General features: G+C 45.3%; 1 protein-coding gene across 1 annotated transcript in view; it reads left to right on the forward strand.

Annotated features, from left to right (window-relative positions):
* Nucleotides 1-18130, forward strand: part of LOC132390553 (uncharacterized transmembrane protein DDB_G0289901-like) — a 263023-nt gene that overhangs the window by 209242 nt on the left and 35651 nt on the right. Inside the window, exons 9-10 of the mRNA XM_059963165.1 lie at nt 4121-4318; nt 5168-5263. Coding sequence (XP_059819148.1) covers nt 4121-4318; nt 5168-5263 — 294 coding nt within the window. The remainder of the gene's footprint in view (nt 1-4120; nt 4319-5167; nt 5264-18130) is intronic.

Here is an 18130-nt window from a genome sequence, read left to right on the forward strand (position 1 = left end):
AGGGTGGAGTGAGCCTGGCAGGAAATGGAGGGTTTGAGGGGAGAGGGTGGCGTGAGGCTGACAGGAAATGGGGGGAGTGAGGGGAGGGTGGAGTGAGTCTGACAGGAAATGGAGGGAGAGATGCTGACAGGAAATGGAGTGTGTGAGGGGCGGGAGGGTGAGGCTGACAGGAAAAGGAGGGAGTGAGGGGAGGGTGGAGTGAGGCTGACAGGAAATGGAGGGAGTGAGGAAGTGGCTGACAGGAAATGGAGGGAGCGAGGGGAGTGTGGAGTGAGGCTGACAGGAACTGGAGGGAGTGAGGGGAGGGTGGAGTGAGGCTGACAGGAAATAGAGGGAGCAGGACTGAAAGTGAGGGGAGGGTGGAGTGAGGCTGACAGGAAATGGAGGGAGCAGGAGTGAGATTGAGGGGAGGGTGGAGTGAGGCTGACAGGAAATGGAGGGAGTGAGGGGAGGGTGGAGTGAGGCTGACAGGAAATGGAGGGAGTGAGGGGAGGGTGGAGAGAGTGACAGGAAATGGAGGGAGGAGTGAGATTGAGGGGAGGGTGGAGTGAGGCTGACTGGAAATGGAGGGAGTGAGGGGAGAGGGTGGAGTGAGACTGACAGGAAATGGGGGGAGTGAGGGGAGGGTGGAGTGAGGCTGACAGGTATTGGGGGAGTGAGGGGAGGGTGGAGTGAGGCTGACAGGAAATGGAGGGAGTGAGGGGAGGGTGGAGTGAGGCTGACAGGAAATGGAGGGAGTGAGGGGAGGGTGGAATGAGGCTGACAGGAAATGGAGGGAGTGAGGGGAGGGTGGAGTGAGGGGAGGGTGGATTGAGGCTGACAGGAAATGGAGGGAGTGAGGGGAGGGTGGAGTGAGACTGACAGGAAATGGGGGAGTGAGGGGAGGGTGGAGTGAGGCTGACAGGAAATGGAGGGAGTGAGGGGAGGGTGGAGTGAGACTGACAGGAAATAGGGGGAGTGAGGGGAGGGTGGAGTGAGGCTGACAGGAAATGGAGGGAGTGAGGGGAGGGTGGAGTTAGGCTGACAGGAAATGGAGGGAGTGAGGGGAGGGTGGAGTGAGACTGACAGGAAATAGGGGGAGTGAGGGGAGGGTGGAGTGAGGCTGACAGGAAATGGAGGGAGTGAGGGGAGGGTGGAGTGAGGCTGACAGGAAATGGAGGGAGTGAGGGGAGAGGGTGGAGTGAGGCTGACAGGAAATGGGGAGAGAGTGGAGTGAGGCTGACAGGAAATGGAGGGAGTGAGGGGAGGGTGGAGTGAGGCTGACAGGAAATGGGGGGAGGGTGGAGTGAGGCTACAGGAAATGGAGGGAGTGATGGGAGGGTGGAGTGAGGCTGACAGGAAATTGAGGGAGTTTGTGGAGGGTGGAGTGAGGCTGACAGGAAATGGAGGGAGTGAGGGGAGGGTGGAGTGAGGCTGACAGGATATGGAGGGAGTGAGGGGAGGGTGGAGTGAGGCTGACAGGAAATGGAGGGAGTGAGGGGAGGGTGGAGTGAGGCTGACAGGATATGGAGGGAGTGAGGGGAGGGTGGAGTGAGGCTGACAGGATATGGAGGGAGTGAGGGGAGAGGGTGTCGGGAAGAAAGGGAGGGGCAGAGGGGACGGGGAGGGGGTAAGAGGGAGAGGCCTGATTTTATCTGCTCCGATCTCCGACACATAAATCTCAAAATGTTGTTTAAGTTTTCTCCGGTTCCACAACAAGTGAAGTGTCGGTGGCGACTGCAGCCCCTCCATTTGTAAAACTGTTCGCAAACACCAAAACAACACAAACTCAGTTTTTTCCGATTGTCTTCGATTCTCCCGGAGAAAACGTTTGATATTTCCAGACCAACTTCTGACACTATGTCATGGTCTTTATATTCATACGTCCCGGGGGTTTCTAATAACGAAACATATTCTGGAAGAATAGAATTTCATTGACAACAGCAGCAAAACCACACGAGTCTCACAGGGCCAGGCTTCTCGATGTTTCTCGATCTTTCTCAGATTTCTGCGCATGCTCAGAACTCTCTCCAATCAGGGTCTTACACGTCATATCTCCACCCCAGGTGTGGGGTAGAAAGGGAGGGGCGAGGGGAGGGAGAGAGGGAGAGGGAAAGAGGGAGATGGGCAGAGGGGAGGGGGACATTGGGAGAGGCCGAGGGTAGGGGGAGATGGTGCGTGGCTGAGGTGATGGGCAGAGGACAGGGGGAGATGGGGAGTGGTCGAGGAGAGAGGGAGATGGTGAGGGTCTGAGGGGAGGGGGAGATGGTGAGGGTCTGAGGGGAGGGGGAGATGGTGAGGGTCCGAGGAGAGGGGGAGACGGGAAGATGCACAGGGGAAGAGGAGATGGCGAGAGATAAGTGAAAGGGACACTCCAACTGGGAGAAGGAAGGAGTGACTGACCGGAGAGTGATTCAGACAGAGAGAGGGACACGTGACAAGATGGATTTGACCGACAAGGGTTGGAGGTATTAAACAGGAAATTAGTGGGGATCAGAGACAAGTGAGCCGAGTCTGGGTTTGACCATCACCCCAGCAGGGTCTGCAAGCTCCGGTACAGATTCCCAGTCGGACACAATTCAGGAAATCCGGATATCAGAGACTGGAGAGCCTGATTAGGGTTTGACCAACCCCCCCCCCCCCCCTCCACCCTCCCAGCTGTGTCTGCGAGCTCAGGTAACTGTGGTGGGGATCATTGAAGCCCCAAATATTCACCTGTGCTTCGACTGAGACTAGTGACTGGTACAGAGATTCACCAGGGAGAGTTTCTGAACAGGGACTGGATGGTTTTGGTATCTCTTCAGATCACAGACCTCCTTTCCAAATTGTTGTCCCATTGGCTACCCATTTCAATTCAACTCCCCATTCCCGTTCCCACATGTCTGTCCAAGGACTCCTGCACTCACCTGATGAGGCCAGAATCAGGATGGAGGGGCAACACCTCACATTCCTTCTGGGGAGCCTCCATCCTGACGACATATACATTGATTTCTGTAATTTCCGGTAATTTCCACCCCTAACACTTCTCTCGATTTCCATCCCCACTCCGGCTCCCATCTTGGTCCTTCTCTTCTCCTCACTTGTCCATCATCTCCGTCTGTTCCCCCTCCTCCAATCCTCCACCCTTGTCTCTCAAATCCCTCTCCTCACATCCCCCTCTCTCGGCATTCACTCTGTCTGCATCACTCTCTTTTCAGTCTCTCCATCCCTCCCTCCAGTTGATCCCTCTCCCTCTCACTGATCTCTCTGCCCAACTCTCCTCACACAATCATCACTCTCTCTTCACTCGCCTCTTTCCTCCCACTCCAGCATCCCGCTTCCCTCTCCATCCCTCTCTCCTGTGTGTTTTCACCCATTTCCTTCTGTCCATGTACTGAATTACTCAAATCCCACTCCGGTCGTTTCTATGTCTCATCAGTCACCGTGTAACTCCTCACAGTCATTCCTCCCTCCTCACTGTGACCATCCTCCCCTCCCACCTCCATCACTCCTCCCCTTTCTCTGTGTCCACCCCTCACTGCCCTATCGTGTTTGAGCGGTGGACTGACAGGCTGGATTGCGTGTGATTGTACACTGCCGGGAGACAGTACCATCGACTGCTGGACATTGTCTCTCAGGGACTTGGACTGTGTATGATTTCCTTTTCAAGTGGCGATGCTTCTTTGCTCGATATTCTGAACTCTGTTACTCAGTGTTTTTGAATGTTTGCTTGCTATTTTGAATATTTTGTACCTTGTCCCCAGAGGAATGTGGTCTCGTTCGGCTGTATCCATGTATGGTTTGAATGATAATTAAGCTTAATTTGATTTGATTTGTAGAGCTATTGTGATAGGCAAATCACAGTGGGTCCAGGTCCTCGCTCTGGCACGAGTTGATTCTGGTCATGAGTAATTCAGTACGTGGGCAGCAGAAAATGGGTGAGAGGGGTGGAGAGAGAGGTGCAATGTGGGAGATGTGAGGAGAGGGATTTGAGAGACAAGGGTAGAGATATTAAAGACCAAAGGAGAGGGGAGTGTGTGTATTTCAGAGGACAGATTTAACCTGGACTTGAGCCTCCTGTTCCTGCCATTGAGTTCCTTCCTGATTGAATGTAAAACTTGTTTACTACTTTACCCTTCCATTGTATCTTTACTTATTGCAGAACCTCTGTCAGACACAACTCAGGAACGCCAGGGATCGGTGACCGGAGAGCCTGGTCCAGGGTTGACCACCAGCCCAGCAGGGTCTGTGAGCTCAGGTACAGATTCCCAGTCAGACACAACTTGGGAAGCCCAGGAAACAACGACAGGAGAGCCTGGTCTGGGTTTGACAACCAGCCCAGCAGGGTCTCTGAGCTCAGGTATTCATGATGGGGTTTGTGAGGGTCAATGAATAGAACGATCTTTCCCTCCTTTGGTCCTCGATATTCATCTGGGCTTTGTCTGAGAGACGTGTCCACTCACAGAAACTTTGGGAGGGAGAGGTGGTGAATGGTGACTAGATGGTTTTCGTTTCTTTTCAAATTAGAGACCTCTTTGTTAAATTCTTGTTCCGGTGGCTACCCAAATTAATTCTCCTTACCATTCCCTTCTGACAAGACTGTCCACAGCCTCCTCTGACGATGAGACCACCCCCAGGTTTGAAGAGCAACACCTCATAGTCTGTCAAGGTCACCACCAACCTGATGGCATGAATACCGATTTCTCTTACATCCTGTAAATTCTTCTCCCTCCCACTTCCCTCTTTTTCCATTCCCATTCGGGCTCTCCTCTCAGCCATTCCCCTCTCCTCATCTGCCCATCTCCTCCCTCTGGTCCCCCTCCTCCATCTATTTAATCCATTGTCCACTGTCCTGTCTCTTTGGATTTCACCTGCTTCATCTCTTTACCTTTTCCGCATATCACCTCCCAGCTGATCACATTCCCAGAGATCTTCTCACTGCCTGGCCTCACCTATCACCTGCCAGCTTGTACACTCTCCACCTTCTTATTCGGGCTTCTGCCCCCTTCCTTTCCAGTCCTGGAGAAGTAATTTGGCCCAAAACTTCGACTGTTTATTCTCCTCCAGAGATGCTGATGGACCTTCAGCATTTTCTGTGAATTGTTTTGGATTCCCAGCATCCGGAGAAACGCTCGTCTGTACAACTGCTTGTCCCTGTTGTGATGCTTAAGGTCTGTCAATCTCCCATGTCTGTGTTACTTTGTTCCAGGCCTGGAGACTTCAACACTGGAACAGTCTACAGGAATGTCTACTGGAGAACACACCCAGGAACTGTCCTCTGTCCCAGCGGGAGACACATCTTCAGGTACCAAGTCTCATGTCAGTCTGTGTTCATTCAGTCTCTGTCACTCTGTGGGGTTGAACCTCCCATGGACCAGTTCACCTACCGGATGTACAGTGCATTGTGGGTAGGGGCGTGAATGATGGAGTCAGTGGTTCCTCTCTCCTGTCTGTTGGGTTGGGTTTGGTGAGTCGTGAGGGATGAGGCTCTGTTGGGGGTTGGAGAGAGTAGGCTGGGAGGAATGAGTGGAGAGGTGTGGAGTGACTGAGTGGTACTGGAGGGAGGGGAGGAGTGATGGAGGTGAGAGAGGAGGATGGTCACAGAGGAAGGGAGGAATGACTGTGAAGAGTTACACGGTGTCTGATGAGGCATAGAAACAACTGCAGTGGGAATTGAGTAATTCACTACGTGGACAGGAGGAAATGGGTGAAAACACACAGGAGAGAGGGATGGGGAGAGAGGTGGGATGCTGGATTGGGAGGAATGAGGTGAGTGAAGAGAAAGTGATGATTGTGTGAGGAGAGTTGGGCAGAGAGATCAGTGAGAGTGACGCTCCAATTGGGGGGAGGGAAGAAGAGACTGAAAAGAGAGTGATGCAGACAGAGTGAATGCCGGGAGGGAGATGTGAGGAGAGGGATTTGAGAGTGAAGGTTAGAGGTATTACAGAGCAAAGGATAGGGGAATGTCTGTATTTCAGTGGACAGATTTGGACGCTGGTGATGGGTGGGGTATAAATTTTGCTTACTGTAAGAGACATCGATATTCATACGAATAGGTAGGAGGCTACCCGTATAAGGTGTTGCTCCTCCACATTGAGGGTGGCCTCATCTTGACCCAAGATGCACCTCCACAGCTCTGTAACATCTGTTCACAGGTTGTGGTTTTCCATTCCAAGACATCAGAGATGTCCTCATTTGAAGAACAGTGTTTCCCCTCCCTCACCCACAACTCCTCCATTTCACATACATCTGCACTCACTCTACCTTCCCACCGTCATAATAGTGATCGAGTCATTCTTGTCCTCATCTACCACCATCAGCCTCCCTCTCCAACAAATTATGCTCTGAAACGTCAGCCATATCCAAAGAGATCAGATCACGAAACATATCTTTACCTCCCCCCCCCCCCCCCACCACCCCTCTGCTTTTCACAGTGGTCGCCTCTTCAACAATTGCCTTGTCCATTCATCCCTTCCCACTAATCCCCCTCCCAGCACTTACCCCTGCAAGTACCCTAAGTGCTACCCCTGCCCCGACACCTCCTCCCTCTCCTCCATTCAGGGCCCCAAACAGGTGAGGCAACACATCAACCGTGAATCTGCTGCCTGTTGTGTCCAGTGTTCCCGGTGTGGCCTCCTCTACAATGGTGAGACCTGTCGTAAGTTGGGGGAACAGCTTCTCGAGCACCTTCGCACTATCCACCATAAGCGGGATTTCCTGATGGCCAAATACTTTAATGACTATTGCCATTCCCGTTCCGACATGTTGATCCATGGTCTCCTCTTGTGCCAAGATGAGGCCACCCTCAAGGTCAAGGAGCAACACCTTATATTCCTTCTGTACCCCCTAACCTGCTGGTATGAATATCGATTTCTCCTTCTGCTGAACAAAATTCCCCCCTCCTCCTCCTCCTCCTACTTCCTCTATTCTCCACTCTGACCTTTTATTTCTTCTCACCGAACTATTACTTACCCCTGGTTCACATCCTCCTCTCCTTTCTCCTGTTGTCCACTCTGGTCTCCTGTCAGATTCTTTCTTCTTCAACCCTTGACCTTTTCCACCCACCTGGCTTCACCAGTCACCTTCCAGCCAACATCTCTCCCCTACCCCCACCTTTTAATTCAGGCATCTTCCCCCTTCCCTCTTGGTCCTGAAGAAGTGTCTTGGTCTGAATCATTGAGAGTTTACTCTTTTCCACAGATGTTGCCCGACCTGCTAAATTCCTCCAGCATTTTGTGTGTTTTTCTTTAGATTTCCAGCATCTGCAGATTTTCTCGTGTTCGTTACAGTAATAAACAAGTGCATCGATAATAAATTTAATCTGAACTTTAATCTTTGATGCATCTCCTTTTGAAAATGTCCTCGATGATGGGGAAGATAGAGCCCATGATGGAGCTGGCTGAGTTTACAACCCTCAGCAGCTTTTTCCGATCCTGTGCAGTGGCCCCTCCACACCAGACAGTGATACAACCCGTCAGAATCCTCTCCACGGTACATCTGTAGAAATTTGCTGGAGTCTTTGGTAACAAGGCAAATCTCCTCAATCTCCAAATGAGATATAGCTTCTGGTGTGCCTTCTTCATGATTGTGTCACTGTGTGTTACCCAGAATAAATCTTCAGTAATGTTGATGGAATCTCTCCACCCACCACCTCCCAACCCATTCCAGATTATTTACATCCACTGACCAATTTACATTGATGAATCTGTCATAATGAAACATCCTTTGTTCTCTCATAAAAAATTAACCTGTGAGATGTTTCTGTTAGAATTGCAATGGTTGGAACACCAATAGACAATTATTCAGAAGATATGGTGTAGGAACGTGTAAATCAGTCCAGCAGCCCCATGACAGTGATTGATGGTGTCTGGGGAGTGTTGTACAATAGATGGTCAAGATGGTGTCTGGGGTGTGTTGTACAATCGATGGTCAAGATGGTGTCTGGGGAATGTTGTAAAATCGATGGTCAAGATGATGTCTGAGGAGTGTTGTACAATCGATGGTCAAGATGGTGTCTGGGGAGTGTTGTACAATCGATGGTCAAGATGGTGTCTGGGGAATGTTGTAAAATCGATGGTCAAGATGATGTCTGAGGAGTGTTGTACAATCGATGGTCAAGATGGTGTCTGGGGAGTGTTGTACAATCGATGGTCAAGATGGTGTCTGGGGTGTGTTGTACAATCGATGGTCAAGATGGTGTCTGGGGAGTGTTGTACAATCGATGGTCAAGATGGTGTCTGGGGAGTGTTGTACAATCGATGGTCAAGATGCTGTCTGGGGTGTGTTGTACAATCGATGGTCAAGATGGTGTCTGGGGAGTGTTGATTTCTCCATCAACATCATGCCTCAGGTTTAGTTGTTTTTATAAGTTTGTAGAGATGGTATTGGGGCAGAGTGGGAAGTTAGTCATCAGGTTCGAGTTTATGGAGAGGGATGTGGAGGAGTCCAGGGCTTTTGAAGATGCCCTCGATGGTGGGGAGACCAGTGACCATGATGGAGCTGGTTGAGTTTACAACCCTCAGTAGTTTTTTTCAATCTTGTGCTTTGGTATCTCCATATCAGACAGTGATGCAACCAGTTACAATGATCTCAATAGAAATCTGCTGTGTCTTCAGTTATAATTTATTATTATAAACTGATTATTATCGGATCATTAAAACACATTATTAGAATATTAGAATTACTGTGACAAGAAGTACAGACAGACATTGTTTACCCTTCTTGCTGCCTCAGTAAAGCAGCCAGAGTAATCAAATACCCCACCCCGGACATTCTCTCATCTCCCCTCCCATCGGGCAGTAGATACAGAAGTCTGAAAGCACGTACCACCAGGCTCAAGTACAGCTTCTGCCCCCACTGTCATCAGACTCTTGAACAGACATCTTGTACGATAAGAGGATCTGTCCTGGGACCAGTATGTAAGTGTCATTACAAAGAAAGCATGGCAGCTCCTTGACTTTCTGAGAAGTTTGCACAGATTCAGTCTGTCACCTAAAGCTTTGACCAACGTCTATAGATGTGTGGTGGAGACTATTTCTGACTGGTTGCGTGACAGCCTGGTATGGAAACACCAATGACCAAAATCAGAACAGTAATGGATGCAGCCCAGTCCATCACAGGAAAAGCCCTCCCCACCATTAAACACATCTACAAGCAGCATCCATCATCAAGGACCCCACCATCCAGCCCATGCTGTCTTCTCACTGCTGCCATCGGGAAGGAGGTACAGGAGCCTTAGCTCCCACACTACCCCTCAAACCATCAGGCTCCTGAACCAGTGTGGATAATGTCAATATTTATTTCAGTGTTTCTTAGATACCCCTAAAATATCTGAATCTTCCACCACCCTTGGCAGGACGTCCATGCGCCCACCACTCTGTGTGTAAAAAATATAAAGAGAAAAACTTAGCTTTGAAAATTATAGCCCGTGGTACTAGCAACATCCGTCCTGGGGGAGAAATAGCTGGCTGTCCATTCGATCCATTCCTCGTCCCATCCTTCACACGTTTATCGAGTCCCCTCTCATCCTCCTTCACTCCAGTGATAAAAGCCTGAGCACACTCTCGAAAGCTTCCACATCCTTCCTACAATGAGGTGAGCAGAACCACCCAACCCAGTCTGCCCTGACACACATGGGGAGCAGGGAAACATTGTAAAGGCCACGGTGGGGAGGAAGGGAATGGGGTGGAGTGGAGGGGTAGGAGTGGAAGGAGTGGGGTGGAGGGAAGTGGGAAAGTGGAGAGGAGGGAGAGTGATGGGCAAAGAAAGGGGAGTGAGGAGGAGGGAGTTTGTAGGTGGGGGGATGGGAGAGAGGTCTGGGATACAAGATGGAGACTGGAGGGAGGAGAGGTGCTGAGAGGGAGCTGTAGACAGTTGTGGGGGTGGTGGGTGGAGAAACAATGGATGCAGGATGGTCCACAGCTCAGGAATTGGTTGTGGGATCATCTAAGGGAACGCTGATCCCCATGGTCAGTCCCAGAATTTCATCCCAACCCGTAGCGATGAAGGAGGAGACAGGCGTTCGAACATTCCAGAGGTCTGATCAGCGTAGGGAGCAGAGCACTGCAAATGAAGTAAAAGTCCAGAAGGTGTTGGCCATTGTTGGGAAGTAGGTCAGCGATGAGGGTAGGAGTTGTCTGGCTTTGGTAAGAAGAGGCTGAGGCCAAAGAAACAGGTTAAACGATCTGGTCTTTGTTACCCATCGTACAGTGCAGGCAGGGTGGCAGATATGATAGTGGAATAGAAAGATAGAAATATAGAAATCCTGCAGCACAATACGGGCCCTTTGCCTACAAAGCTGTGCCGAACATGTCCTTACCTTAGGACTACCTAGGATTACCCATAGCCTCTATTTTTCTAAGCTCCATGTACCTATCCAGGAGTCTCTTAAAGTACCCTATCGTATCCGCCTCCACCACCGTTGCCGGCAGCCCATTCCACGCACTCACCACTCTCTGTGTAAAAAAACTTAACCATGACATCTCCTTTGTACCTACTTCCAAGTACCTTAAAACTATGCCCTCTCATGCTAGTCATTTCAGCCCTGGGAAAAACCTGCTGACTATCCACACGATCAATGCCTCTCATCATCTTATACACCTCTATCAGGTCACCACTCATCCTCCGTCACTCCAAGGAGAAAAGGCCGAGTTCACTCAACCTATTCTCATAAGGTCTGCTCCCCAACCCAGGCAACATCCTTGTAAATCTCCTCTGCACCCTTTCTACGGTTTCCACATCCTTCCTGTAGTGAGGTGACCAGAATTGAGCACAGTACTCTAAATGGGGTCTGAGCAGGGTCCTATATAGCTGCAACATTACCTCTCGGCTTGTAAATTCAATTCCACTATTGATGAAGTCAATACCCCATACACCTTCTTAACCACAGAGTCAACCCGCGCAGCTGATTTGAGCGTCCTGCAGACTCGGATGCCAAGATCCCTCTAATCCTCCACACTGCCGAGAGTCTTACCATTAATAACATATTCTGCCATCATATTTCACCTACCGAAATGAACAACTTCACACTTATCTGGGTTGAACTCCATCTGCCACTTCTCAGCCCAGTTTGGCATCCTATCAATGTCCCGCTGTAACCTCTGACAGCCCTCCACCCTATCCACAACACCTCCAGCCTTTGTGGCATCAGCAAATTTACTAACCCATCTCTCCACTTCCCCATCTAGGACATTTATAAAAATCACAAAGAGTAAGGGTCTCAGAACAGCTCCCTGAGGCACAGCACTGGTCACCGCCCTCCATGCAGATGACCCATCTACAACCACTCTTTGCTTTCTTTTAGCAAGCTAGTTCTGGATCCATAAAGCAATGTCCACTTGGATCCCATGCCTCCTTATGTCCTCAGTAAGCCTTTTTTTTATTGGTTTTTTATACATTTTCTACAGCACTACAGATAAGAAAAAACCCCAAACCAAAATGAAGAAAATTAATAGTGCAAAAATAAACATACAATAATAATAAAATACAAAAAAAAATAATTGAAAAAGCACCCAAATTGAAGTCATGTAAAGTTAGTATCCTCCCCAAGCCCCACAACAACAAAAAAACTCCAGACCAACCACAACACAATATAGAGAATATAAATCAGGACATTCAAACCCCCAAAACTGTAAATACACTTAGCAACAGAAGATAATAATGCCTACTACCATAAAAAAGAGCTGAAAGCAAGGGACCGAAAAAAAAACCTTAATTAAGAGGAAGGTTATGAAAGTACTCAATGAAAGGTCCCCAGGCCTTATGGAACTTTATATCCGAATTAAGAACTGAATAATGAATTTTTTCAAGGTCTAAGCAGGACATAATATCATTAAGCCATTGAGCATGCGTGGGCGGGGCAACATCTCTCCATCTAAGGAGGATTAAACGCCTAGCCAGGAGAGAAGCAAAAGATAATATTCGACACTTAGTCGAACTCAAACGTATATCTGTCTCACCCAAAAAACCAAACCGAGCAATTAAAGGGTTAGGTTCTAAACGGTGATTCAGAATACAGGATAAAGTTATGAAGACGTCTTTCCAAAATTACTCTAAGCTAGGACAGGACCAGTACATATGAATAAGTGAGGCCTCGCCCCTTTTGCATTTATCACAAAGAGGATTAATATTAGGGTAAAATCGAGATAATTTGGATTTGGACATATGGGCTCTATAAACAATCTTAAACTGTAAAAGGCAATGGCGAGAACAGAGAGAGGTTGAATTAACCGATTTGAGAATCGAGTCCCAAATCTCATCAGATGAAGAGATACTTAAATCATGCTCCCAAGCCATTCTAATTTTATCCACAGGGGCACGCCGTAAGAATGCTAATTTATCACGAATAAATGATATTAAACCTTTACCCAGTGGATTAATAGAAAGAAATAAATCCATAATTTTTTTCTCAGTCATTTCAGGGATGTTAGGAATTAAAAGATTAATAAAGCGTCTAATTTGGAGATATCTAAAAAAATGGGCATTAGGCAGATTGAACTTAGCAGAGAGCTGTTGAAAAGATGCGAAGCGATTATCGATAAAAAGATCTTCAAAGTGTCTAATGCCCTTCCTATACCAATCATGGAATGTTGAATCATACATAGTAGGTAAAAAAAAAGGTGATTATGTAAGATAGGACTAGAAAAGGGAAAACCATAGAAACCATAAAATTTCCTAAACTGAGCCCATAGTGTCTCTAACAAGAGGATTAATAATTAGTCTAGACTAACTACTAGGGAGTATAGAGCCAAGAAGTGCAGAAATAGATAAATCTATTGGCAATGGAGTTGAGTTCAGTAAGCCTTGCATGGGGTACCTTATCAAATGCCTTGCTAAAATCCATATACAGCTCTACCTTCATTAATGTGTTTAGTCACATCTTCAAAAAGTTCAATCAGCTCGTAAGGCACCACCTGCCTTTGACAAAGCCATGCTGACTATTCATAATCATATAATGCCTCTCCAAATGTTCATAAATTCTGCCTCTTAGGATCTTCTCTATAAAATAACCAACCATTGAAGTAAGACTCACTGTTCTATAATATCTGGGGCTATTGCTACTCCCTTTCTTGAATAAGGGAGCAACATCCGCAACCCTCCCATCTTCTGGAACCTCTCCTGTCCTCATTGATGATGCAAAGATCATTGCCAGAGGCTCAGCAATCTCCTCCCTTGTTTCCACAGTAGCCTCGGGTACATCTAGTCTGGTTCCAGTGACTTAACCAACTTAATGCCTTCCAAAGCCTTCAGCACATCCTCGTCCTTAATATCTACATGCTCAAGCTTTTAAGTCCACTGCAAATCATTCCTACAACCGCCAAGATCCTCTTCCATAGTGAATCCTGAAGCTAAGTATTCATTAAGTACCTTGCCATCTCCTCCGGTTCCGTACACACTTTCCCACTGTCACACTTGATTTGTCCTATTCTCTCATGTCTTATCCTCTTGGTCTTCACATACTTGTAGAATGCCTTGGGGTTTTCCTTATTCCTATTGGCCAAGAGCTTCTCATCGTCCCTTCTGGCTCTCCTAATTTCATTCTTAAACTCCTCCCTGCCAGCCTTATGATCTTCTAGATCTCTATCATTACCTAGTTTTTTGAACGCTTCATTAGCTCTTCTTTTTGACTAGATTTACATCAGCCTTTGTACACCATGGTTCCTGTACCCTACCATCCTTTCCCTGTCTCATTGGAATGTACCTCTGCAGAATTCCACGCAAATATCCCCTGAATGTTTGCCACATTTCTGCTGTATATTTCCCTGAGAACATCTGTTCCCAACTTATGCTTCCAAGTCCTTCCGGATAGCCTCATATTTCCCTGTACTCCAATTAAACACTTCCCTAACTTGTTTGTTCTTATCCCTCTCCAGTGCTGTGGTAAAGGAGATAGAATTGTGATAACCATCTCCAAAATGCTTCCCCAGTGAGAGACCTGACACCTGATCAGGTTCATTTCCCAACACCAGATGAAGTACTCTTGTCGGCTTATCTACATATTGTGTCAAGAAACCTGCCTGAAAACAGATAACAAACTCTATCCCATCTAAACCACTCACACTAGAGAGATGCCAATCAATATTTGGGAAATTGAAATCTCCCACCACAACAATCTGTCTCTGTATCTGCTCCCTGTTACTATTAGATGGTCTAAATAAAGCAACCAGTAGAGCTATTGACCCCTTCCTCTCCCTAACTTCCACTCACAGAGACTCCATAGACAATCCCTCCATGACTTCCTCCCTTTCTGCAGCCGTGACACTATCTCTGATCAGCAGTGCCATGCTCCCACCTCTTTTTCTTCCCTCCGTGTCCTTTTGGAAACATCTAAAGCCTGGCACTTGAAGTAGCCATTCCTACCCCTGCACCATCCAAATCTCTGTAATGGCCACAACATCATAGATCCATGTACTGATCCATGCTCTCAGCTCATCCACATTATTCATAATACTGCTCGCATTAAAATAGACACATCTCAAACCATCGGTCTGAGCACATCCCTTCTCTATCACCTGCCTATCCTCCCTTTTGCACTGTATCCAAGCTTTCTCTATTTGTGACCCAACCTCCCTTTCCTCTGTCACTTCAGTTTGGTTCCCACACCCCGGCAATTCTATTTTATCTCTCCCCCGCAGAGCCTTTGCAAACCTACCTGCCAGGATATTAAACTTTTTCTTTATTGCTTTCTCCTTGGCTATGTGAAATCTTTAATGATGCGTTTGTTAAGAAGAGATTACCTCAATCTTTTTATGAAGCTACTATTTCTCTAATTCTTAAAAAAGATAAAGATCCTACTTTATGTGCATCTTATCGCCCTATATCATTATTAAATGTAGATTCTAAGATTCTTACAAAAATTTTAGCCATTAGATTAGAAAAGGTAGTATCACAGATTATTTCAGAAGATCAAACTGGTTTTATTAGGAATCGGTATTCCTTTTTTAATATTAGAAAATTGATTAATATAATTTATACTTCATCACCTACAACCCCAGAATGTGTTATCTCATTAGATGCTGAAAAAGCTTTTGATAGAGTTGAATGGACATACTTATTTAATGCATTGAGAAACTTTAATTTTAGTCCTAATTTTATATCATGGATTAAATTAATATATTATAAACCTGTTGCTTCTGTTCTTACAAATAATTATAGATCCTCTTTTTTTCAATTATCTCGTGGTACGAGACAAGGTTGTCCTTTAAGTCCTTTATTATTTAATATTGCATTAGAACCTTTAGCCATTGCTATTCGTGAATCTCCTAATATTTTTGGTATCATCCGTAATGAGAAGTTATACAAATTATCACTTTATGCTGATGACTTGTTGTTATATATTTCTGATCCTAATAGGTCTATTCCCACTATTTTATCCTTGTTGGCTCAATTTGGTAGTTTTTCTGGTTATAAATTAAACTTAGATAAGAGTGAATTATTCCCCTTAAACGCGCAAACCTTATTGAATGACAGGATGCCATTTAAAGTTGTTACTGATAACTTTATCTATTTAGGTATAAAAATCACCAAGAAATATAAAGATTTATTTGGACTGAATTTTTTACCTATGCTTCATCAAATTCAACAACTTACTACAAGATGGTCTCCCTTATTTTTATCATTAGTTGGTCGGATTAATGCTATTAAAATGATGATTTTACCAAAATTTTTATATTTATTTCAAGCCTTACCAATTTTTATTCCTAAATCTTTTTTTGACAACATTGATTCAAAAATTTCCTCATTTGTGTGGCAAAATAAAAACCCCAGGTTAAGCAAAAGGCAATTACAAAAATCTAAAAAAAGATGGTGGTCTAGCTCTACCTAACTTTAGATTTTATTATTGGGTGAATAATATTCGTAACCTAACGTATTGGAAATTAGATTTGGACTCACCATTGTGTCCACAGTGGGTAAATTTGGAATGTAGTGAGGTAAAGGGATATTCTATATTCTCCGTTCTTGGTTCTTTTCTTCCTGTTGATTTAGTTAAATTCAATAAACAGATATCTAATCCTGTTGTCAAACATACACTACGAATTTGGTTTCAATTTCGTAAATTTTTTAATCTGAAAAACTTTGTTCTTGACAGCCCTATTTTATTTAATTTTTTTTTCAAACCTTCATTGACAGATCAAGCTTTTAGCATATGAAAAAGGAAAGGTATAAAATGTTTTCGTGATCTTTTTTTGAAGGTACTTTGATGTCTTTTGATCAACTTTCTAACAAATTTAAATTACCTAAATCTAATTTTTTTAGATACTTACAAATTAGAAATTTCTTACACAAAATTCTTCCATCTTTTCCCAATTCAACTCCATTGGATTTTTCAGATTTGATTTTCACCTTTAATCCCTGCCAGAAGGGATTAGTAGCTTTTATCTATAACATGATTATGAAGATACAACCAGAAATATCAGACAGAATTAAACAAGAATGGGAAAAAGAACTTCGATATAATATATCAACAGATAAATGGGAAAAAATTTTGCAAATGGTTAATTCCTCTTCTATATGTGCTAAACATGCTTTAATACAATTTAAAATTGTACATAGAGCTTATATGTCTAAAGATAAGCTTGCTCGATTCTACTCGCATATCAATCCTCAATGTGACAGATGTCACTTAGAAGTGGCTTCATTGACCCACATGTTTTGGGCATGTCCCACTTTACATAACTATTGGAAGGACATTTTTGATGTCATTTCCTCAGTATGGAATATCGATTTACAACCCCATTTTATTACTGCAATTTTCGGTATGCCAAATGAAGATGGTAATCAGTTTTCCCCTTCAATCAGACGAATGATTGCTTTTGTAACATTAATTGCCAGAAGGTCTATATTACAAAACTGGAAAGAAGTAAATCCTCCTACCACATCTCAGTGGTTTTCTCAAACTATTTCTTATCTGAGTTTGGAAAAAATTAGAAGCACTGTTTTTGACTCATCAATTAAATTTGAAGAAACCTGGGGACCATTCATTCGACATTTTCATATGAATTAATTTGGCCTTTTTCAGATCCTTTCTCTACTTATCCTTGTTCAGGTATGGAGTTCCGGAGTTTTTTCTTGACACTATCACATACTTATAAACTGTTATTATTGCCCATGTTAGTTTAGTTTAGTATTTTTTTCAATATATATTTTCTTCTATATATTTTCAATTTTTTTTCTCTTTTGATGATTATTTTTGTTTTTTTTCATATATATTTATATAGACTTGATTGATTTATGTACCTTTTGTTGACTGATGTTTAATAGGATATTATTATCCTATTACTAATTAATTTCAAGTCTATTGAATTTATAATCTATTCATTATCATGCTATGTTTTTTCTTATATATATATGAAATTTAATAAAAAGATTGAAAAAGAAAGAAAAGAAAGGATATTTGTCCCCGTCAGAATCAAATGCAACCCGTCCTTGTTATACAGGTCACACCCGCCCCAAAAGAGGTCCCAATGATCCAGAAATCTGAATCCTTGCCCCCTGCTCCAAACTCTCAGCCACACTTTTATCCTCCACCTCATTCTATTCCTATACTCACTGTCACGTGGCACAGGCAGTAATCTGGAGATTACTACCTTTGAGGCCCTGCTTCTCAACTTCCTTCCTATCTCCCTGTGGTCTGTTTTCTGGACCTCCTCCCTTTTCCTGCCTATATCGTTGGTACCAATATGGACCACAACCTCTGGCTGTTCTCCTTCCCACTTAAATATATCGTGGACGCAATCAGAAACATCCCGGATCCTGGCACCTGGGAGGCAAACTACAATCCGCGTTTCTTTTCTGTGTGCTCAGAATCGCCTATGTGACCCCCTAACTATAGAGTCCCCTATCACTGCCGCCATCCTCTTCCTTTCCCTACCGTTCTGAGCCACAGAGCCAGACTCTGCCCCAGAGGCGTGATCACTGTTGCCTCCTCCAGGTAGGCCGTCTCCTCCAACAGTACTCAAACAGGAGTACTTATTCTTCAGGGGGACCACCACAGGGGTACTCTCCAGCATCTACCTCTTGCCCTTCCCTCTCCTGACTGTTACCCACTTCTCTGTCTCCCGAGGCCCTGGAGTGACTACCTGCCTATAGCTCCTCTCTATGGTCCCCTGTAGGATGTGGGAATTCCTGGAACCGGATAGTCTCCCTGATGACTGCAGCCGATTCCAGCTCCTGA

Source organism: Hypanus sabinus, unplaced genomic scaffold (genome assembly GCF_030144855.1).
Source record: "Hypanus sabinus isolate sHypSab1 unplaced genomic scaffold, sHypSab1.hap1 scaffold_95, whole genome shotgun sequence".
In the NCBI taxonomy this organism is placed as follows: domain Eukaryota; kingdom Metazoa; phylum Chordata; class Chondrichthyes; order Myliobatiformes; family Dasyatidae; genus Hypanus; species Hypanus sabinus.